General features: G+C 48.4%; 1 protein-coding gene across 3 annotated transcripts; it reads left to right on the top strand.

Moving 5' to 3' along the window:
* Positions 1–660: 660 nt before the first annotated feature.
* On the top strand, positions 661–20,409 carry NFE2L1 (nuclear factor, erythroid 2 like 1). 3 transcript variants are annotated; one of them, XR_006277354.1, is made up of 8 exons: positions 664–963; positions 3,375–3,585; positions 3,919–4,430; positions 13,266–13,481; positions 14,370–14,459; positions 15,241–15,402; positions 15,973–17,684; positions 20,285–20,409. XR_006277354.1 is itself a non-coding variant. In XM_038385216.2 (7 exons), exons 3-7 carry the CDS (start codon positions 3,921–3,923, stop codon positions 17,260–17,262), a joined length of 2,268 nt encoding a protein of 755 aa, XP_038241144.1. In that variant the 5' UTR covers positions 661–963; positions 3,375–3,585; positions 3,919–3,920; the 3' UTR covers positions 17,263–19,284. The 3 variants fall into 3 exon arrangements, 2 of the variants coding, with proteins under 2 accessions (XP_038241144.1, XP_038241146.1); XM_038385216.2 differs by lacking the exon at positions 20,285–20,409 and having other exon boundaries at positions 661–963; positions 15,973–19,284; XM_038385218.2 differs by lacking the exons at positions 664–963; positions 20,285–20,409 and adding an exon at positions 1,858–2,037 and having other exon boundaries at positions 15,973–19,284.
* Positions 20,410–22,674: the final 2,265 nt, after the last annotated feature.

Here is a 22,674-nt window from a genome sequence, read left to right as displayed (position 1 = left end):
TTTAAAGGCAGTTCTAAGGCCCCCCCAGGTGGGCAGTGGGCAGTTTCGAGGCCCACGCGATGGCTGTTGCCCGTTTCGAGGCCCCCGGGATGGCAGCGGGCAGTTTCAAGGCCGCTGGGACGGCGACGGGTGGGTTTGAGGCTCTGGCGATGGCAGTGGGTGGTTTCTAGGCCCCCGGGGATCACAGTGCGTGGTTTCGAGGCCCCCAGGATGGCAGCCAGCAGTTTTGAGGTGGTTTCGAGGCCCCCCGGTGGCATTGGGGAATGGTGTCATGTGCGGGTTACAATATGGCGTCCCGTGAGGGGTGACAGTAGGATCCGCAAGGCCTAGTGAGGGCCTGGGAGCGAGGTAATGGTATCACATGGCCAGGCCGAGCCTGGATTCTCCACAGGCCTCCTCCGCTTAGAGACCGGGGCACACGGTCCCCATGGCAACAGCATGGGTCAAAGGGAGAGGTAGTGGTACTGCACGAGATGATTGGTCAGTGATGCTGTTATTCAAGCTGTTCGGTAGGCGGGCGTGCCTGCGCTTTCGAGGATTGGTGAGAAATGCTGTCGTTCGGCCAAGATGGCGCATACGGTTGGTCCCCATTTTTGTCACTCAATCTGACGCGAGGGTAGGCGGGCGTAGTTGTTCTTTGGCTCATTGGACCCGCGCTCCGTCACTGAAGAGGATTTGGGAGAGGGCGGGGGGGGAATGAACTCGCCGATCTCCGATTGGGTGTCCTGGCTGCCACTCCCCAGGCTCTGAGGGCGGGTATAACTGCTCGCTCGGTGATTTGACGACCGCCTCGTCAGTCCCTGTCCTTTCGGTGGCGGGATTGGAGGGGATGCCTCGCGTGGGCGGGCTCAGGCCCGCGGTGGCAGGGAAGCGGCTGCTGGTGCAGCTGAGAGTGGGCCCGGCTGGCCGGTGGTGGCTGCCTGTGGGGCCGGGAGGGGCGCGGCTGAGGAGCGCGGAGAGCGGGTACCGGAGAGCGGCCGGGCCGGGGGGCAAGTGGAGTGGGGGGAAGGGAAGCGGCGGAAGGGAAGTGGAGCGGGGGGGGGCAAGTGGAGTGGGGGAGGGGAGTGGAGTGGGGGGGGAGGGGAAGAGGGGTAAGTTTAGGGGGAGGCTGAAGGGGGAATAGGGGTGGGGGGCGGGAGTAGTGGGGTAGCTGGGGGTAATGGACGGTGAGGGTGAAGAGGGGCAGGAGGTGTATGTACGGGAGTGTGTGTATATATGGGGCAGTCGGGGGATAAGGCGAGATCAGGCCTGGGGGGCTATAAGGAAATTCTCCCCCCCCCCCCGCTGGTGCCTGTGGGGGCGCTGACCGCCCCCCCCCCCCGAAATACAGGGTAAAAGGTTTGGGACGGGAGTTAGGAGTGTTATGGGGCAGTTCTAATGGGAAGCGTGAGGGGAGCGTGTTCCCCGTGGTGGGAGGGGGTTGTCTTTTCTGTGGGATCAGAACTGGGGGTCTGTGCATTAGAGAATTGTAGGAGATAAAGGGGTGTAGGAAGGCGGAGTAAAATAGCTGGAGGGGAATTTGTTAAGGGGTGAGGTTTTTTTGAGGTGGCTGGGGACTAAAGAGATTTAAGCAATGCATGGCTTTGAGGACCGTGCACCCCATGGTGCTATTTAAATAAGAGGTGGGAAACCCCGTACTATAGTCTCATGAATGAAGAAAAGGAGGACTTGTGGCACTTTAGAGACTAACACATTTACTTGAGCATAAGCTTTCGTGAGCTACAGCTCACTTCATCGGATGCATGAATGTTACCGTACTGTTCAGCACTGAGGGAGTCCCTGATGCTCCCACATGTGCCATGGGGGGTGGGGTGCATCTTTGGGTAGATTTAGTGAGGATGAAATTCTTGTTAGAGTGACTAAAAAGCTCAAAAAAGCATGGTGACCTAGATGCTGGGATTAAAGGGTTGGAAGGAAACTGTAACCTGGTGGGGAGGGGCTCCTTGTTCCTTTCAGTTTCTGAGTGACTGAAATCAAAAGTTTTCCAATACAAAAGGAAATATTTGGCTACTGGATTAATTAACAGAGATCTGACAAGTGAGTGAGTTGATAAATTAGAAATATTGGACTGTAATTATATGTAGGCTTGGAAGAATTAGGGTTTTGTTGGTGAATGCAGTAAATATTGATTTCACTGTATACACAAACAGATGAGAAAATATTTTGATGGATGATAATCAACACTTAGACAATGCTTGAGAATTTATTAGAGTTTGATTTAAGGATATTTACTCTGTATATTTTGATATGTGATGTTGACAATTTGGATTTTAATTGTTATAAAGCATTTAACTTCTTGAATCTCAAGTCTAAATATCTACTATCACTAAATAATTGTCTGGCCCTCCTCATAATTTCCCACAACTGTGAAAATTTAAATTGATAAAAAATGCTAAAAGAAATAAAATTGATACTATCTGTTGAAATTGTCAAAGAAGAATTCTGTCAAACCTAATTATATGTTTACTTGTAACAGATGAGGTGGAGAATTGAAATTGTGCTTGTTTTGCCCTGATGAGTTACTTGGTTTCAGAAGGGACAGTTTAAATTAACCCCTAATCCCAAAATCTCAATGGTTCTCTCACTCTTGCCCATGTTGGGAGTTGAGAACAGATATCTATCAACTAAGAATCCTCAGGTGATGATGAGTCCACACCTAGCAACCTTTGAAATCTATTTTTTAAAAAAACAAACAAAAAAATACAGGGATGCTAGGTGGAGGAGAAAAATAGGGGTGTACCTTTTGACAGCCTCAAAATACACTGATCTGGGACAGGTGTTTGAAGGGACAGATGGTGAGGGTAAATTTTGCTACAAAATTGGGGGCTGCAGTCTCCTCAATTGGGACACTTGCTGTGCGGTGAATTGCCCAGGAAGGTCACATTGTGGAATAAAGGCATCATAAGCACGTTTTTTGTTTTTGTTTTTAAAGTTCCCTTGTGAGTGATGGGCAGGCAGAGGAGAAAGGACTGCAGAGAAAGGTAGCAAGCCCTAGTGTGTTGCAATGTTGTTCTCGGTTGCTTATTTGCCACAGAAAGCCCCTGTTGGATTATTATAATCTTGCTGAAAACTGGAGTGACAGGGAGTCAGAGCTGAATTCCTGCTCCAGAGAGTGGAAGCTGACGCACCAGCCTAAGAATAGAGCAGGGAGTGGGAACTCGGACAATACTGATTCAAAAGATAACCTTTGTTTTATGTGTGTTTGTGGCTATTTTGTCAGCAAACCATCCTTTTGAGAGAAATAGATTTTATTTTGTACATGGCTTGAAAACGGTGGTGAAACTGATACTTCCTAGTATAGTAACTGTATATGTAATGCATAGGGTGATATCTCGTCAGCATCTTACCGTGTTTGTTCTCTGGTTATATTTCAGCTTCTAATGAAACCACGGCCGGGACTAGAGGAATCGTTGAACCCTTCCTTGGTGGAAACCTTTGACTCTTCAAGTTTCCTTCAGGAAGCTTCTCAAACCAGGAGGAGGGGGAGAAGCAGCAACCAACTATCAGAGAATACACCCTGCTCTGGAAGCAGGGTGGGGAATCAGGAAGGCTAGTGGAAGTGACTGCATGTGGACTTTTGAGACAGTAAGTCACGTGGGGTTTATATGTAGCTTCGTGGACTGTTATCAAATAGATGTAGTTCTGAAGAGGAGGGGAGAGTGGAGGTTGTTTACTGGGGTATAATTTCATTCCTCTGGAGATTTAGATCATTAATTTGACTCATCTGAGTAACCTGATTTTTTTTTTTTTTTAAAATTCCTAATTGTTCAAGAGAACCTAAAACTGAAGCTTTGAATTTTCCCTTAAACTCTTGGTGAATTATGATATTTTGAGTTCTTAGTTCTTGGCTGTGGTTGGCGGTTTTTGTTGTTTTGTTTTGAAACCTTCCACTTATGTTTGCTTTTTTTCCTCCTCCAGAAATGCTTTCTCTGAAGAAATATTTCACTGAAGGACTCATCCAATTCACCATTCTACTCAGCTTGATAGGTGTTCGTGTGGACGTGGATACCTACCTGAACTCGCAGCTTCCCCCTCTGAGGGAAATCATTCTGGGCCAGAGCTCTGCTTACACTCAGACCCAGTTCCACAACCTGCGGAACACCTTGGACGGATATGGCATCCATCCGAAAAGTGTAGACCTGGACTATTATTTTACAGCCCGCAGGCTTCTCAACCAGGTGAGGGCCCTGGACAGGTTTCAGGTGCCTACCACTGAAGTAAATGCCTGGTTGGTGCACAGAGACCCTGAAGGTTCTGTGTCCAGTGCCCAGCCCAGCCCAGCCATCGCCCTAGAGAACAGCAGTGGCCTGCAAGATGGGACCAATCCTGACAACGGCATGAGGGAGAATGGACCTGAGCAAGGATTTGGTGAAGAATTGGAAGACCTAGGAGCAGTGGCTTCTCCAGGAAATGGAGACTTGACCAAAGAGGTAGGCAGCACCTTCTTTTATGAAAGATGCATGCCCAAGAAAGGGAACTGTTTGAGGACTTCCATGGGAGAGGAGTAGTTTAGAGTTTAACTTTGAGTGGTGCGTAGCTTCCACAACTCCCACTGAAGTCAGTGGGAGCCATGTGTACTTAGCACCTCTGAATATCGGGTCCCTTAATCTGTGAGCCACATGGCATGGAACTTAATATTGAGGTTGGGTGGTTCTGGGCACTTTCTCTTGATGTGTGCTGTGTTTTGGTCTGAAATTGGGTGGCTAGTCAGTAACTCAGTTTGAGTGCAGATTTGCATTTATGGGAATGATACAATAGCACCTTCTCTTTCCCAGTATTGGGTAACAGTTGCATCCCATGAGTCACCTGAGTGGTAGATTACTTGACTCTGGAGTTTGTCCAAATAATGTTTACAGCTTGGTTGCCAGCAGAGAGTGGGGAGGATGGTGAATTAGAAAGTGGCTTTTTTTCCATCTGAGTGTATTCTCCCAGATGCTATGACACAGTCATGTGTTTGACCCCCCAGCAGCTGCTACTCTTTCTTTCCATTAGGTTTCTTTGGCAAGGCATGTTCAGACTTCGCTTCCCTGTGGCTGTATTGTATTGCTTTTTAGTGATGGATTCCAGTGGAGAATGTTCGCTTGGATGCTACAGCCTCTCTCCTAAACTGTGCAGCTCAGACAAGCCATTATGTATGGTGGGGACTAGGCAAGGGATTTCCTAACTGTCCTGATCCCTAATCTCCTGTGATGAAGCTTAGAGGCAGCTCTTTGGAGTCAGAAGCAGGGAAATTTTGCAGGCAGCTGTTGAGGCTATCTTGAACTTCTGTCACTGATTTCAGTACAGCTACAGGTAGGAAACAGCATAAATGTGTCTCTGATGTGAAAGTGTTCCAGGAGAGGAAAAAGGTGAAACTTGCTTCAGATCTGATAATCTACTGAATGGCATAATCTTGCCACTGGAAGCCTGCATGGAGCATAGCTTGCCTGAATATGAGACCCTTCCCCTAGCCACTGGAAAAGGCATCTGCTAGGGGAAGGAACAAAGGCTTACAGAGCTAAATCTGGCAATGTTCCTTAGTGTTTAGAGCAGGGGACTCGGAGTAAGAGGTACTTTCTGTTTTCATTTCTATTACTTACTTTTCTGTGTGACCTTGGACAAGCCAATAATTTATGGTACCTTCCATCCGAGGATCTCAAAACACTTTACACAAGCATTCACAAATCTAGCTTCTTACCAGTCCAGTGAGAGAGGTGTATACTTACCCCCATTTTGCAAATGGGAAACTGGGGCACAGATTGAAGTGACTTGCCCAAGGTCAACACAGTCTGTGGTAGCATGGGGAAAGGAATTCAGATCTCCCACTCCCATCCTATGGCTTCACCACAAGATCAGCCTTCTCTGTGCCTTTGGTTTTCCCTCTTTTAGAATGGGCATAATGTACCTGGAGATCTTTTGATGACACATACTGTATAAATACAAAAAGAAAAGGAGGACTTGTGGCACCTTAGAGACTAACAAATTTATTTGAGCATAAGTTTTTGTGAGCTACAGCATACAAAGTGGGGGTGGTATTTGGGAAGTGGTAGTTAGAGGAGTTGAGAGGAGGCAGAGTGTATGGGTTGTAGGAAGAATCCTACTGCTGATTTGTATGGTCAGTAGGTTGGTGGTATCAGTGGTTTCCTAATGCCTGCTCAGCTGTATTTTTTTAAACTAAAATTGTGCATTAAATACCATTCCAACTGTAAGCTCTCCATAAGCAGGATGCAGTGACCCTGCTGCAAACCTGGCCAGCTCAAACTGGATTTGCTGCAAATGAGTCTCCTGGATGATCCAGATTCAAGCCTTCTGTAAAGTGTACTTGTCTGGACTACCATAATTGCTGCTTTTTTGGGAGGGGGGGGGATTGCAAACCCTTTCTTTCTGTGTTCTACGTATTCAAGTGCATGTTTTCTCCTCCCATCTTTTCCATTTTTCACTAAGAAGTCTGGCTCACACTTTGTAGATTTTTTTTTCCTTTAAACCTGCACCCAGAAGATGCGCTGTGACTTCCTTTGGGACATGGCACTTCCCTGATTTATTTTTTCCCCCCGTCCCCCCCCCCATTTTATTTTCAGCACTGATGGCATGCAGTGCTGGAATTCCTGCCTCCCAATCCCTCCTCTCCTGATGAATGTGCATTTCGTACCTCCCTATGTTCCCCAAGGGGCGGACAAGACTGTACTTGCGGCTGATGTGAGGCTACAAAGCATGAAGTCTTTTTTCCCAGCATTATTTATCTACATGATCATTTTTCTTTGTCTGGAACCTTGAACCTCATTCAGCTGTGTGGCTGATAAATGTAGAGGGACTTGAAAGCTTTTCTGTCAGGTGTGTGCTGTGCTGTGCGGTTCCTGGCAGATGCTGTAATTGGAATTCACCTGAGACGGGCTGGAGGTTTGACTCTCCTGCTGTTAACCTGTGGGAAGCAGACAGGAGGATAGTGTTGGGCAGACAGCTGCAGAAGTAGGGGAGATGCATTTCCCAGGTCTTCTCCTGGCACTTACAATCTGAATAGGTTTCAGAGTAGCAGCCGTGTTAGCCTGTATTTGCAAAAAGAAAAGGAGTACTTGTGGCACCTTAGAGACTAACAAATTTATTTGAGCATAAGCTTTTGAATTCATCCGATGAAGTGAGCTGTAGCTCACGAAAGCTTATGCTCAAATAAATTTGTTAGTCTCTAAGGTGCCACAAGTACTCCTTTTCTTTAATCTGAATGGGGTGGCAACATTTTCTGGTCCAGACCAGATCTTGCTGTAGAGGAAATGCATTGTATCTTGGAGCTGGAGCTCGCCCGGTGGTATGGTGCGAGACACTCTGTTTCATTGTTCTGATTAGCTTTGAGGATGGTTCTGAATTGGAATTTGACTTGCTATCCTGTTCTGTAAACATACTAATGGTGGTGTCTCCTGGTGAGGGTTATTCAGGAGCATCCCAGTGCTTGCTCTTTCTTGTTGTCTTGCTATTCTAGCATCCCAAGGGCAATGTTTTGGGTTTTTTTTGTCCTCTTGTCTGGGGTTTTTCCTCTTCTCCAGCACAGCATGGGGGAGGGAATTGTTGTCCTGTTGGCTGATCTTTGGAAAGACTGGCCCTGTGGATTATGATGTCCCTATAACGTTTCCACAACAAGAGGATAAAAATACCCAGCAAGTGGAACATGTGACAAACTGTTGGTGCTGGGTATTATCCCAGTATGACAAAGCCCCCCTCCAACAAGTACTCTGGTAACAGGGAATTAGAACCTGGGGAAGATCTTCTTACACTTGGCTGTCTGCATAGAACGGACTTGTTTCTGGTCAGTTCCCAAGGGACAGCAACCAGATAAAGTGACCAGCTGAGCACATAGTTTCTGTTAACCTTAGAGATGAGGGATAATGGGAGCTCTTTTTTGGAGGGGGAGGGGCAGTTGAGAGGATTTAGGTGTCTGCTTGGACTGGGAGGTGCAATGTTAGACAGGGATAGCCCAAGGTTATATAGAACTTCCTTTTAAATATTGAAATAGTATTTACTGCCTACAAAGTTTCTGTAGATGCCAAAGCTCTTTCAAAGAGGAAAACCTTATTAAACAGGTAACTCATGAATTACTCATCTGTAGAATGAGGATAATGACATCCTCCATTTTGTTAAAGTGCTTTGAGATCTGTGGATGCAAAATCCAGTATACCTACCAAGTATTGTCATTTTACATGGTGAAACAAGGGCGCAGAGAGGCTCAGTGAGTTGTCTATTGTCACACAGCAAGTCAGAGGTGGAGTTGGAAATATAATTAAGATCTACTAACTCTCATTTCTGAGTTCTAATTTGCCACAAGACTATAAACTGCATCCACTTTAAGTGCTGGCTCTTCTGAGAGGCCTCCAAGGAGTGGAGTGTTTAGAGGAGAAAGGCAGAGACTGCAGGTACTGAGGGTTAGCTCTGGGGTTACAGACTTTAGCTTGCAACCAAGATGTTATGACTTGGGTCAGATAAGGATCAGTAAATGGATATTTCAAGATGCACATTTTGGATGTGCAAGACTTTTCCATCAAGCTCCATGGGGAGCCAGGACAGACTGTACATAAAGCTGGGGGTGGGGCTGTGATAACTAAAGGACATAGCGGAAACGGAAGGGATCCAGACATGGAGCTAAAACGTTTTGAAACTTGTACAGAATATCATAAAGAAATTGAAAAGGTTAGGACTTAAGTTTAGAGAGGAGACAAGGAGGGTGGTGGGGGGGGGAGAGAGAGGGAGAAAATAAATAATGATATAGAGAAGGTGAACTGTGCACTATTGTTTATCCTTTCCCTCTTTGCCATAACTAAAGCTGCAGGTTTGTGTCAGCAGGTGAAAAAAAAGTCAAGGATAGCCTGATTTTCCTGTTATCTGTGGTGTCCTGTGTGTGTGTGTGTCCATGACTCACCCCACAGGGCTGGGCCCAGCTCCCTTCTCTGGGCATTGCGATCAGGAGTGTGAGGTTGCAAAACAAATCAGATTTAACTAAGATGTCCCTTTGTCATGATGGAGGGGGATAGGTCAAACCTACGCAGTGCTGTGACCTGGTATGCCAGGTTGCAATACCCAGAACATGGTGCTGGGCCCAGCCTCATGGGATGCAGAAGCAACTTAGGCCAGAGGTGAGTGCAGGGTATGCTCTATCTCAACTCCGGGAGCTGCCCTTCCCTGGGGTGCATGCGGGGCAGGCTCTGTCTCCAGCTTTTCTCCCCCCTCTGGATGAGCTGGTGCGGAAGGTTCTATTGTGCATGGTCAGTGCCCCCTCTTTTTTTTTTTTCCAGGGCATTTTTGCTCAAAGGTTACGGAGCAGTCACTGAACCTGTGAGTCTTATGAAATTTACCATGACTGCTCGCTCTGTGATATTTTTTTCCTTTAATTAAATGCTGTGACAAATCTGCAGCTCTACCCATAATGGAAGAACAAGGGGATAGTCAGTGAAATTGAACAGCAAATTAAAAACCGATAAAACAGTTTATACAACACATAATTAACTTGTGGAACTCACTGCCCCAAGATATCAGTGAGGCCAAAACTAAGCAGGATTGAAAAAAGGATTAGACCTTTATATAGCAAATGAGAACATCCACAGTTATTAGGCCAAAAGATATAAAAAGTGGATCTCAACCAGGAGTACATGAACCTGTGGTGGTATGCAGAGGTCTTCCATGGGGTGGGTACATCAACACATCTATTTTTTGGTCTCATTTTTTTTACAACAGGCTACATAAAAAGCACTAGCAAAGTCAGTACAAACTAAAATTTCATACACACAGTGACTTGTTTATACTGTTCTATATACTATACATTGAAATGTAAGTACAATATTTATATTCCAGTGGATTTATTTTATAATTATATGGTAAAAATGAGTCAGTAATTTTTCAGTAACAGGGCGCTGTGACACTTTTTTGTATTTTTATGTCTAATTTCGTAAGCAAGTAGTTTTTAAGTGAGGTGACACTAGGGGGTATACAAGACAAATCAGACTCCTGAAAAAGCTCCAGTAGTCTGGAAAGGTTGAGAGCCACTGATAAAAAAGGATAAACACCTCTTGCTTCAGTGCATAAGCCAAATGCTAACTGCCAAGCATTAGGCAGAAACGTCTCTTACGGGCAGCTTACTCCATAATTGTACAATGAGAGGACTCGAGCACCTTCCTGACGAATCTGTTACTGGCCACAACTGGGGATATAGTGCACTGGACTAGACAGACTACTGGTCTGACTGGTATAATGGTTCCTGTTTCTAAGTCGCTCCCCTCCTGCTGGTGTGCGAATGATGGGTGCAGGTCCATGACTGACTCGGTGGCAAGGCTCGTGCTCTCATCCGGCATGTAAATGTGATGTGCAAATCCTCCCCAATCTCCCCGTGACATCACTGCACATGTGCAGATGGCACAGACACCCTGTCTCTGGTTCTGACCTATTTCCCCCCCCCCCCCCGCCCTCCATGGTAGGGGAGGCCAGGTGCCCGTTTCCTAGGGGGTTCTGGTCTCGCAGGATGTGGGGCCCAGCCACAGCAAAGCCGGGTCCCCTCCCCGGCCTGGATAAACCGGGGCGGGGCGGGGGGGAGACTTTGCCTGTGCCAGAGGGGGGAGCCGAGCGGCCGGGAACCCCCCGGGCGAATGTCAAGAATCCTGGCAACGGGGCCATTCGGCCCCAGCTCCCAGCAGCCCGGGCCAGGCCTCCTGGGGGGTGTCACTGCCCGGAGCTGCCGCCAGCAGAGGCCGTAAGTGTCCGTGGGGAGGGGAGAGATCCCCTGACGCTTCGCTGCCCCCCCCCCCATTGCACCATCCCAGCAGCGCTGGGTGGGGCGCCCTGGCGGGGGAGCGTGTCCTCGAGGAGACACGGGCCCGAGCAGCTGAGCACAAGGGGCGGGGGGAGGAGCCGGGCTCTCGCCGCAGCCTAGGTGACGAGCGCGGGCGGGGGGGGGGGAAGGAGACAGGCTCCCTCCGCATCCTCACCAGCGACCCGGGGCATGGGATTGGCTCTCGCCGCAGCCTAGGTAACAAGCGGAGGGAGGAGACTGGCTCCCTCCGCATCCTCCGCGGCGACCCGGGGGAGGGGATTGGCTCTCGCCGCAGCCTAGGTAACGCGGGGCGGGGGGGGGGGGATCGAGTCTCGCTGCAGCCTGAGCGCTGAGCATGGGGTGGGGATTCGGCCTCACTCCTGCCTAAGCAACAAGCGGGGCCCATTATGGGAGCTGTGGCTTAGGGAAGGAGGAGGGGGCGGAGGGCTGGCTGGAGCGCAGCACCTGTGGATCACATGCTGTTGGGGGGGCGGGGGGGCTTCCAAACAACCCGGGGTCCGGCCTGCCAAAAAAAGCTCCGTTACTGAACTCGGAGATGTCTGTGCGGCACCGTGCCCGGGTCTCACAGCTCTGCCTGCCTGGAATGCGCCCCACATAGACCATGATCTGCAGGGACAGCTCCATGAGCAGCAGCTGGGGACATGAAAAAGGTATCCCTTACCTTAACCCTTTTATTGTCCCAGCCTAGTGTGCTGCTCCAGGCGAGGCAGAGACGGTGGGGAGAGACCTACGAAGTCCGTCTCAAGGAGACAGATGTATGATCAGAGCACAAGATAGCTGGGGTAGTCAGAGAAAGGGTCCTTGCTGAGTGACATTTGGGCCTGGGGGACTGGTCTTTGGGGAGGGTGTGACAGTGAATGCTCAGGGCAGAAATGGGGGTCGGGATGGTTTCATGGTAGCATTTGGGATACTGTGGAGTGTAGAGCCTAAATACTTTAGACATTGTGAAGGGTGACATTGACCTCACAAGAGGCTGGTGTCTAGGGGGCTCTGGTTGTTTGCAGTTGGGGAGGGAGGCTATTGTGGATTCCTCTTGTCCATTTCTGCAAGTCCCAAATGTGATGGTAGCTATTGGGGAGCCTTTTTCACAAGAGCGGGGAGAATATTTTTAAGAAAGCAGAGATGTCCTGTCTCCTTGCTTTGAGATGGGGGGAGGGGTGCTAAGGGCTCATTGATAAACTGTGAAGTCGACTGCCATAATTTTTCAGTAAAATAAACCATCTGTGCTGTGATGTGGGATGCAGGGTGGGGAGGAATCTGTACTTCCCAGGCTTAGGTGGTAATTCTAGGGTAGGGCCTTGGCTCCTGGTCATATTAAAAGCTCCTGAGGTTTGAACCAGCACAGGGGGGTGGAGTGTGCCCTGGGTTAGGCTTGCATTAGAAGGAGGGGCTTGTGGGTGGTGGTGGCTGTGAAGAGACACAGTGTTTGCAGATTCTGGATGTTATGTGGTTAGGGATAAGGCATCTGGGTTCTTGAACATGTTGATGCAAGGGAGCAGGAGGGTGGGAGCAGGCATTTCCCGTCACACTCGGGGTCACGGACTTTTTGCATGGGGACCCTGGGGCTGTAGAGGGAGGGAAGATGACAGTTCTCAGAATGGGGTTAAAGTTCTGGCAGGGTGGGGGGGGCGCTCTCAGTTGGAAGGCTGTGCTGTCTCTCATTAGGGGGTGAAGGGCTGGGCACGGCTGGCATCTCGGCCGTCTGTAGACAAGTGGTGAGCAGGCAGCAGGCTGGCAGCAAGGATCTCAAGTTGCATCAGGTGGCTGGGAATGCAGGGTTTTTCCTCTCCAATGCACTCCACCCCTTTATGCAAATGTCGAGAATGGCACCACAGGCTGATGCAAGCTCCTCCATGGAGCAGCAACCCTGCATGACAATTGGCCCTCGCCATCCAGCCAGCATCGTGCAGCCCAGAGGAGTTAAAGCTGCAGGCTCCTTTTTTTTTTTTCCCTGAGATGGGAGGAGGCCCCAGCGGAGCATGGAGAGCAGGGAGGAGACCGCTAAAGTCGCTTTCCAGTGGAGTTCTGTTCTTTCTCCAGCCTGGCTCCTTTGTGCAGCTGCTGTTATAGAGACCAAGCAGGGCAAAATGACCATAGGCTCTTGTGCAAAGGAGGCACGGCAGCTGGCCTCTGTGCAAGGCAGGGGAGAAGGACTGGTGTCTGGAGTCCCCAATGGGGATGGTGGGGGTGGGGTGGTATGTGAAAGAAACCATCGTAGAAGGTTGGACCTGGGTCCAGTAGTAATGGATGGGTGGAGATAGGGCACTGTGCCCCAAGGAAGGTGTTGTAGCGGTGGGAGTGTTGGTATTGGGGTTGCAATGTAGCACAGGAAGGGTGGCTCTGAATCTGGGTGGAATGAGGTGGAAGGGGTGCTTGTCTGGGGAGGTTGACGTGCTGCAGGAGTGGGGGGGCAAGGGGAGAAGAGGGTCTTCTCTCTGTGGTGGGGTGCCAAGTGCTGAAGGATATCTTGTGTGTCTTTCAGGACATCGATTTGATTGACATCCTGTGGAGACAGGATATTGATCTCGGCGCTGGGCGAGAGATTTTTGACTACAGCCATCGCCAGAAGGAGAGCGAAGTGGACAAAGAACTGAGTGATGGGAGGGAGCACGCGGACAGCTGGAGGAGCGGAGGGAACGAGACCCTGGATAGAAACCTGCTAGTTGATGGAGAGACAGGGGAGAGTTTCCCTGCACAGGTAACAGCCCCCTGAGTAGGGCTTACCCCTCATTCCAGGGTGTATTGCTGTGTTGTGGGATTTGTGTGTCTGCCACCCAGCAGGGGAGGAGAGGGAACCATCAGCTAGCTGTTATTAGCAGTGGCACTGAGTGATTTTTAGAGGGGTCACTCTTCCTCCCTTCTGGCTGATGGTAATGGCTGTTAAACTAAGAAAGGGCATGAAGAACACCCCACCCATCCGGATGACAGGCTGTGATGCTGGAGAACAGTCTGTCTCCCAGGCTAGAGAGAACCTAATACAGAGGTGAACTAGGGGAAATAACCAGGAAGCTGTTGGCACCCTGATTATCTGCTGCCAGGAAATAGGCAGAAGGATCCAGGGTCACTAACACAGAGCAAGACAAGGCCAGAGTCTTTTTGAGTGTTGACAAAGCTTTATTCCAGTGAGCGGTTTGGGAGTGGGAGTCCTTGGCTCCTGTTCTGCTTTTGGGTTCTTTGCAGAAGTTGTGAATGAGGCACAAGGCGGGAGAGGGAGAGAGTAGGCACTGTGCAAAATCCTCACTAGGCTATGGGAAGTTTGAAGCTGAGTCTTTATCTGCAGCAGGGGTCAGTGAAGCTAATGCAGAAAAGTCAGTGTGAAACTAACCCGAACACGAGTTTATTTGACCCCCGGCCCATTTAGGAGCAGTATTGACTAGCTTCAGAAAGTCATGGCAGGTTCTCCTTGGCTAGCAGGATACTGATTGCAACTTGATCAAAACCATGGGGGACTCTGGATATTTGGGGTCTATGAAGAACATACTAAGCCATTGGGTCCCTGATGCTCTTGGTTCAGAAACTTGCACCCTACCCTTTAGGGAGGTCCTTACCCTTCAGTAAACTGTGCTGAAATGATTCATTGTCCCAGGTGCCTGGCGTGGTGGATCAGACGGCCCTGTCGCTGGAGGAGTGCCTTAGGTTGCTGGAAGCCACCTTCCCCTTTGGGGAGAACTCTGAGGTGAGTTTGTGCATTCTTACTGACTCATAGATATTAAGGTCCGAAGGGACCATTACGATCATCTTGTCTGACCTCCTGCACAATGCAGGCCACAGAATCTCACCCACTCACTCCTGCAATAAACCTCTCATCTATGTCTGAGATCTTGAAGTCCTCAAATCATGGTTTAAAGACTTCAAGGTGCAGAGAATCCTCCAGCAAGTGACCCGTGCCCCATGCTACAGAGGAAGGCGAAAAACCCCCAGGGCCTTTTCCAATCTGCCCTGGAAGAAAATTCCTTCCCAACCCCAAATATGGCGATCAGCTGAACCCTGAGCATGTGGGCAAGATTCACCAGCCAGATACCGAGGAAAGAATTCTCTGTAGTAACTTGGATCCCACCTCATCTAACACCATTTCTCCATGACTCATTTCTAAGTGTGACAGATCCAGAGCCTTTTTTGTTGGTGCTTTGGGGTTTGATGCCTTTTGCCTCCCATTTAAGACAAATATCAGAGATCACTAAACTGGCAGTAAATTGGGTTAATCTGCCTAAGGAGGCTCCAGGCACAGCTCCTGTGAAGCAGCCAGTGGGGAAGATGGTCACAATTAATTAAGGGCTTCTGACTTTTTTTTGTTTCTAATTAGTCCGCAGTGAACTGTAGGGGAATATCAGCAGCTAGTTCTCAGTATAAAATAAAAGAAAGGCAGTTCCCTTTTGTGGAGCCTGAAAGGCATTCAGGGCTTTGCTGACCTGCCTCTCCTCGGCAGACCAGATGTGGATGAACTGCTTTGTATTTAGTTTCCAGCTGCGGATGCCTCCCACCTAAACGAAGCTGTGCCTAGTGAAAGCGAGTCCTCTGTTATCCAGAGCGGCCTCCTGTCTCCTCTTCTGACGGAGACAGAGTCCACATTCGATCTGGAGCAGCAGTGGCAGGATCTTATGTCTATAATGGAAATGCAGGTTAGTTCTTGCTAATCGCTTTACAATAGTTACTTGTCTGGATCCCCGTTACTCCCTTTTCTCTCTCCAGTGGGTATCCGAAGCAGGACTGATGGAGAGGGGTGTGTATGGGGGGTTGTGGGCATTCCTGAGCTATGTGTAGGTGCAGAGCAGGATTGCTATTGGAAATGCTTGATACGTGTGCCCCCAGGATGTGGTATCTCATCCCCTTTGGGCTAGCTGAAGTATATGTCAACATGCTGAATGTTTAGGTGAGGGCGCAACCTGGCGTGTGCCCTTCCCATCTCAAGCTGCTTCTGTTCATTTTAGTGGTTTGATGGCTGTTCTAAGCAGCTGAGATCAAAACTGCCTCTGTCTTTGGGGTGGGGAGAGGAAACATAGAGGGAGGGGAATTTCTTATTGTTGGCAATATGAGTCTTAAATCTTCCAGAACCTCCAGACCTCATAAGCGCTGCTGGAACTAGCTCACCCCATGATCTCTGCAGGCAGTTGTAGTGCATATAGAAAATGGGGGAGAAGGGTAGTGCCCAAGGCTGGATCATTTGCTGAACTGCTTCTAATCTCTTTCAGGCTATGGAAGTGAACAACACAACTGCTGAAATCCTGTATAATGGCACAAATGGAGACCTGCTGACTGCTAACTACAGTCTAGCTCCAAACACTCCCATCAATCAGAATGTCAGCCTGCATCAGGCATCTCTGGGTAGCTGCACACAGGACCTCTCCTCCCTCTTCAGCTCAGAGATCGAGAGCCCCTCCATGGCTAGCAGCTCAGCCCTGCTCCAGCTGGCTCCTGACAACTCCACGGGCCTCAACACCACCTTTGGATCTACCAACTTGAGTGGCATCTTCTTCCCTCCGCAGGTGAATAGCACAGTCAATGAGACAACTGGCCCTGAGCTACCAGATCCATTAGGGGGTCTTCTAGATGAAGCCATGCTTGATGAGATCAGTTTGATGGACTTGGCTATTGAAGAAGGTTTCAACCCAGTGCAAGCCTCTCAGCTGGAAGAAGAGTTTGATTCTGACTCAGGGCTTTCTTTGGACTCTAGCCATAGTCCTGCTTCTTTCAGTAGCTCAGAAGCCTCCTCCTCTTCCTCCTCCTCTTCCTCCTCCTCCTCCTCCTCTTCTTCTTCCTCTTTTTCTGAGGAAGGAGCTGTAGGCTACAGCTCAGATTCTGAAAATGTGGACTTTGAAGAAACGGAAGGGGCAGTTGGATACCAACCGGAGTACAGCAAGTTCTGCCGCATGAGCTATCAAGACCCATCCGAGCTACGCTACTTGCCTTACTTGGAGCATGTTGGTCACAACCACACTTACAACATGGCACCTGAGAGCAAGGAGAAGCAATCTGACTTCCTGGATAAGCAGATGAGCCGGGACGAGCACCGAGCTAGAGCCATGAAAATCCCTTTCACCAATGACAAGATTATAAATCTGCCAGTGGAGGAGTTCAATGAACTTCTCTCCAAGTACCAGCTCAGTGAGGCACAGCTGAGCTTGATCCGGGACATCAGGCGGAGGGGCAAGAATAAGATGGCTGCCCAAAACTGCCGCAAGAGGAAACTGGACACCATCCTGAACTTAGAACGGGATGTGGGAGACTTGCAGAGGGACAAGTCCAAACTGCTCAGGGAGAAGGTGGAATTTCTCAAGTCCATTCGCCAGATGAAACAGAAGGTGCAAAACCTGTACCAGGAAGTGTTTGGGCGCCTGCGTGACGAGAATGGCCAGCCCTACTCTCCAAATCAATACTCCCTACAGTATGCCAGCGATGGCAGTGTTATCTTGATACCTCGCGCCTTGGCAGACCAGCAGGCCAGGCGGAAGGAGAGGAAACAGAAAGACAGGAGGAAGTGAGCTAGGGGGAGGAGGAGGGAGCTCACTAAAGTTAGAAACTGGAGAAGGGCTGAGCCTGGAAGTACTAGAGGAACTTTCATGCCTTCTTATCCAATATATCTTCTCAAACATGACTGCTGCCGGTCAGTGTACAGGAAGAGACTGCTGCACGTGGAGGGTGCAGGACCTGCACTTTGAATTTCTGATGGCTCCCGTCAGGGAGTGACCAGGGAGGAACAGATAGTGAACTGGGCAAGCCCAGCTCCCTCTACAACTTGGAATCCTTTTGAGTATGGGGAATAAGCTGGCATCCTTGGTGGTGAGAATCTACAGAAGATGGAGAAACTACTGTTTAGGAACGGGCTTTAAAAAAGATTTAAGCAAATGAACTTAAAGTTATAGGAGAGACATTTTTCTGAACTTCCAAAGTTCTGTGACTTCAGGTAGTTTTTTTTTTTTGTTTTTGTTTTTATTTTTTTTTGTTTCTGAACCAGTTTTGACATTGGTGTGTGATAAAACCTGACTTAATTCCAGATTAACCAATTTCCCTTCCTAGATCAGACCAGTGCACGCATGGAAACACAAAGTGGTGTGTTTTTCATTAACTCTTTCCAGTCTGAGGATCCTTAGATGGGGCTAGGAGAAGTGGGAGAGCTCTTATCTTACCATCTCTAGAGCTGTTAATCCTCATGTGCAGTGGACCTTAGCAGCTGCACTACAGCTTTGGGGTCGGTGGATCTGGAAAGGGTTAATAGAACCAATGTGATGATGTATCCCCCACGAAACTCGGAGCATGTCACTGCCAATGAGCCAGCACCATGGCGTTAGATGATGGCAAGCAGTAGCCTGCATGCAAACACTGTCTTCTCCCACTGACTGGCTGAGGAACCAGGGTGGAAAGGGGTGGGTGGACTTGCGTCTAAAGCTTGTCTGCAACCAGTTCCTTTCCAGCTGCAGAAGCTTGGGGAGCTGGCTGCTGGATGGCCTGAAAGGAGACGTATGTGGGGTTGGGGTGTAGCAATTCTGGTTGGTATAGAGCACAATAGGGGGAGCGGAAGGTTCCTACCCCATGAAGTGGGCTTGTCACTTATTAGAAATAGACATCTGTTAGGATTCCTGTTTCTCAACCATGCTTTGTTTTTTAGGTCTTCAGCTCTGTTTTCCCAATAAGCTCTAGAGCGCTTGTGTTGAGTAAAAGAGAGAAGCCCCAATGTTCAAAGCTGCTCAGTGTTCTCTTTGCCATAAAGACTCAGTGTACCCGTGTGTGATCACATTATAGGAGTCTCTTCTGTCCCTAGGTGTTGGTCTGACTTCCTTTGTTTTAAGAAGGGGGGTGGGGGTAGTGCCTTGATCGCTGCTGGTCTTGGTCTGTAAGACTGAGACAATCCTAGAAGCTGTATTTACAATATAGCACAGCTGGGCGTGTACTGACTTTACCAGCAACTGAAAAGCAAAATGGCTTTCCTAGCCAGTCCTGTGCATGTCAGATGGTGTGAGGGCATAGCACTGAATGGAGAATGTGCATCCTGTGGAGGACTTGGGGAGGGAGGCAGTATCTGCAGTGAAAGTAACCTTGCAATGAAAAGTGAGAGCAAAGGTCTGCTGTAAACAGCCTGGAGAAGTCTAATTTCATATTCTAGTACTGCAAAAGAAGACATCTGTCTAAAATGTGTATTCCAGGCTATTTTAAAAGCAGCTGCATCTTGTCGGAGTGCATCACGATGAGAACTCTAGGGCACTTGGTTAGTATAGTCACTGTGCCATGATCTCATGCTGAACAGCAGGAGATGGACTTGCTAGGACCAAACAGGTCTCTTCCATCTTTAACTTCTGTGATTCAATGGCTTTACTTTCTTATATGCATGAGATGAAGCACAAGTAGTGAAGATGTAGCTGGGTGCAGGGAGGTTGGAATGGAGCCCTGAGTGTATGTTTTAAATTATTTTCCTCTTAGAACCTTTATTTTAATGATCTGTGACCTGTCAGGGAGAGAAGAGAGATTGTGAGCGCACAGGACAAAAATAAAATGGCTTATTCGCTGTATGTGCATTTGTTTCATGGAGTCTTTTTTTAAATTATTATTATTGAGCAGAAGGGAAGCTAAAATATTAACGATCCTACCTGGCAGTTGCTTGTATAAAATAACTGCCTTGTCTGCGCCGATTTGCTTCTTCTCCTGGATTAGAGACATTCTGGGGGTAAACTTGGTTCGCCTCTTGAGCACTAACTGGGCCCAACCATTGTATGTGTCTGGTACTGGCTTAATTCTTATTCCTACTTTAAAAAAAAAAAATTGAAAGCCTTAAAAGGGCATCTTTATGGTCTCCAGTCAATAGGCTCTCCTTTCTCCTTCTGAGACACTTGGCTCCAGCCCTCTTTTTTTTTTTTTTTTTTTAAAAGATCTGAGTTTGTGCTTCCCTCACTGTTGGGTCAGACTCTTAAGATAAAATAGCCTCTGTTTCAAGGGTGCTGCATATCCAATTTAAGTACACTGCTGTACCCTCCAGCAGGGAGATGCTCCTGGTTTAAGGCTTTCTTCAGAATTCCAGATGGGAGTGAATTGGATTCTGACATCCATTGAGTAGAGCTACTTCTGAGCAACTGACTTTGTGTTAGTGGGTTAAAAGGTTTCACACTTGATCAACTAATTGGTATCAATAAGCCCTTAGCCTTCCCCTGGAGTCTGAGTAATGGTTGCAGAGGGGTTGTTCTTTTCAGGAATAGACTAAGAAAAATCAGCATGAAAGGGAGGGGGTTGAAGCAGGGATGCTCCATGGAAAACAGCAGCTACTTTCATATCTCTATGCCCTCCCTGTTGAAAAGCAGCTGCTAAGACAAGCTTCCCTTCCCACTGCACCTGCCAGATGCCAAAATCTTCCCTCCTTCCCTCCCCAGGAGTGAGAGAGCATATATTGTGAATGGAACCACAATCCCCTTGCTGCCCCTGTTCAGCAGTAGTAAGGCAATTTAGAATGTGACTGCAGTTTGCATGGGTGCCTTGAGTTGCATATGATGGCAATGCTTGGTCTTCCTCCTGCTGCAGTAATTCTCTGGAAAGCTTCTTGATACAAGAGCCAGCTGCGCAGAAGGGGAATAGGAGAGACGTTCTTGCCAGGTGTGTGTCAAAAACAAAGTCCTGATGGAAGCTTAAACAAGAAGCGGTGGGTACGTGAGTATTACCTTACAGGGAGTGGGCAGCCTGATTACCGCTGGACTGAAGCTTGCAGGCAGCAAAGCAGCCTGCCAAAGGGAAGGTCCTCATGATGCTAACAGTGCATCCTGGGGTGGACTATTTTAACAAGCTGCTCTGTTTCTCCATCTGACCTGTAAACCTCTGGTTAAACCAGAGAAGGAAAAGTACAGGCCTAGGATTGAGTAGCTCTGGTAGTCACCAGTAGAACCCAGGAGTCCTGCTTCCTGCTAGGCAGCCTAAAACACAGCTAGGAACATCCTTGAATACCTAGAATATCACGTTAGTCAGGGCAGGGTGGTTGTTATACTCACAAGAACCCTTCAGTCCTCAGCAGGCACAGCAGCTAGTGGATACAGACTAACACGCCTGCTACTCTGAAACCAGCAGCTAGTGAGTGATAGGTTGTGTCATAACCACGGATGCAACCTATCTGATACCTTGCAAATAACTCTCTCTCACTCCCTTGAAGGACTAACCTGAGCCAGGAGCTGGGGAAGGGAAGAAGAAGAATGAAAGTAGCCAGAGAGAAAGGAACGTCAGTTTATCCTGAGATACAGCCTCATTCCCTTGTCTGCAAGGGGATAAATATTTCCACATCACCTCCATCCCATTGTCAAGTGACAGGTACTAAGGAGTCTCTCTCAAAGTCAAGGAGTTAGGTAAGGAGCTAGTGAGTAGAATTTTCCAAAGCACCTAACTTCCCCTTCCCCCCTTTGGTTTATTGGTGGTGTTAACTTTTGGCACAGGGCTGTGGGGTGGCTGCCAGGCAGAGGCTTGAGACAAATCCAGGCTCAAGCAGCGTGCCTCTTTGCACATTTGCTGCCTTTCCAGACCTTTCTCGAGGCAGAACTAATGATTAATAACCTGAGCAGTGAGGGCGTGCTCTAGGTGACAAACCCACCCAAGGGCCTTACACCCTCCACCCACCCTGCCCAGTTCTCTTGAGGCAGATGCTGGGTGAGTTGGATCTGTCCAGGCCAGATCCTGATGTTACTTTGGGGGAGGGATAGCTCAGTGGTTTGAGCATTGGCCTGCTAAACCCAGGGTTGTGAGTTCAATCCTTGAGGGGGCCATTTAGGGATCTGGGCAAAAATTGGGGACTGGTCCTGCTTTGAGCAGGGGGTTGGACTAGGTGACCTCCTGAGGTCCCTTCCAACTCTGATATTCTAAGATATGAATGAAGCTATTCCATCTTGTCGTCTGAAAATCTGGCCTCTTTGATAGACTCTGCCCCAAAGAGCTTCCAAAATAAACAGTGAGAGAAAGGAAGTAATCATTCCTGCTTTAGAGGATGAAGTGACTTGGCCAAGGTCTAAGGAGGCTGTAGCAGACCTGGAAATTGAACCCACCTCCTGAGGCCCAGCTCAGTACCTTAACCTGCAGCCCATTGCTCAGAGGGGAGTAAAGGGGCTCTGGGCCCAGCCCATTCTGCAGTATTTCCCTTAAAGATGAGCTGCTCCTGTGCCAGAAGCTTTGCAAGTAGGAGGAGGAGCTCTGAGGCAATCCTGGTGGCAGTGGCGTCTCCCCCCAGGCTTAGGGATCTGTTATTCTTACAAGTATCAGGGGGTAGCTGTGTTAGTCTGTATCCACAAAAACAACAAGGAGTCCAGTGGCACCTTATAGACTAACAAATTTAGAGCATAAGCTTTTGTGAGTAAAAACCCCACTTCTTACAGAGAGAGTAGAGGCTTGGGCCTGCTATAAGCTCTCTACTTCTACTTACCTCCTCTAGCAATACCTCTCTCTCGTCCCAGAATCCTACAGCACTTTACAGATGAGGAAACAGGGCTGCCAAAGCTGAAATCAGACTCAAGCATCCTGCACATTAGACACAGGTTAATTGGAGCCCAGCCTCCCTTGAAAGCTCATGGTCATCCTGTTTCTAAACCCCCAAAATTACTTATGAAAATAAAGTGCATTTCAAAAATTACCATAATATAGCAATTTCCCCCTGGTTATGAGAGAATAAATGGCTGTTCATTAAAGGGACCGTAACCTATAGGCCAAAACTCTGCATTTCAAAGTTCAAACCATACTAAAAATGCTTTCACTAAACTTAAATCCCCCTGAAAATAGTACTAGTGGTTGGGTTTAATTAACATTCCTCCGCAGGATTTTGCTAAGGAAATGTGCTATAAACAAAAGTGAAACTGACAGCTGTTTTTCTCAAAGCGCACATCACTAGGAACACAAACTAGTTTTTTAAAAATGTGATTAAGCTCAGGTATTAAAGCCTGGGT

The sequence above is a fragment of the Dermochelys coriacea genome, chromosome 27 (genome assembly GCF_009764565.3).
Source record: "Dermochelys coriacea isolate rDerCor1 chromosome 27, rDerCor1.pri.v4, whole genome shotgun sequence".
NCBI lineage: Eukaryota > Metazoa > Chordata > Testudines > Dermochelyidae > Dermochelys > Dermochelys coriacea.
This window is presented reverse-complemented; position numbering and strand designations above follow the sequence as displayed.

Coding starts and splice junctions, on each gene's coding strand:
- NFE2L1 (XM_038385216.2), top strand. CDS start 3,921: ATGCTTTCTCTGAAGAAATATTTCACTGAAGGACTCATCCAATTCACC. Junction 14,460..15,240: donor CCTTTGGGGAGAACTCTGAG/GTGAGTTTGTGC, acceptor CTTTGTATTTAG/TTTCCAGCTGCGGATGCCTC. Junction 15,403..15,972: donor TGTCTATAATGGAAATGCAG/GTTAGTTCTTGC, acceptor AATCTCTTTCAG/GCTATGGAAGTGAACAACAC.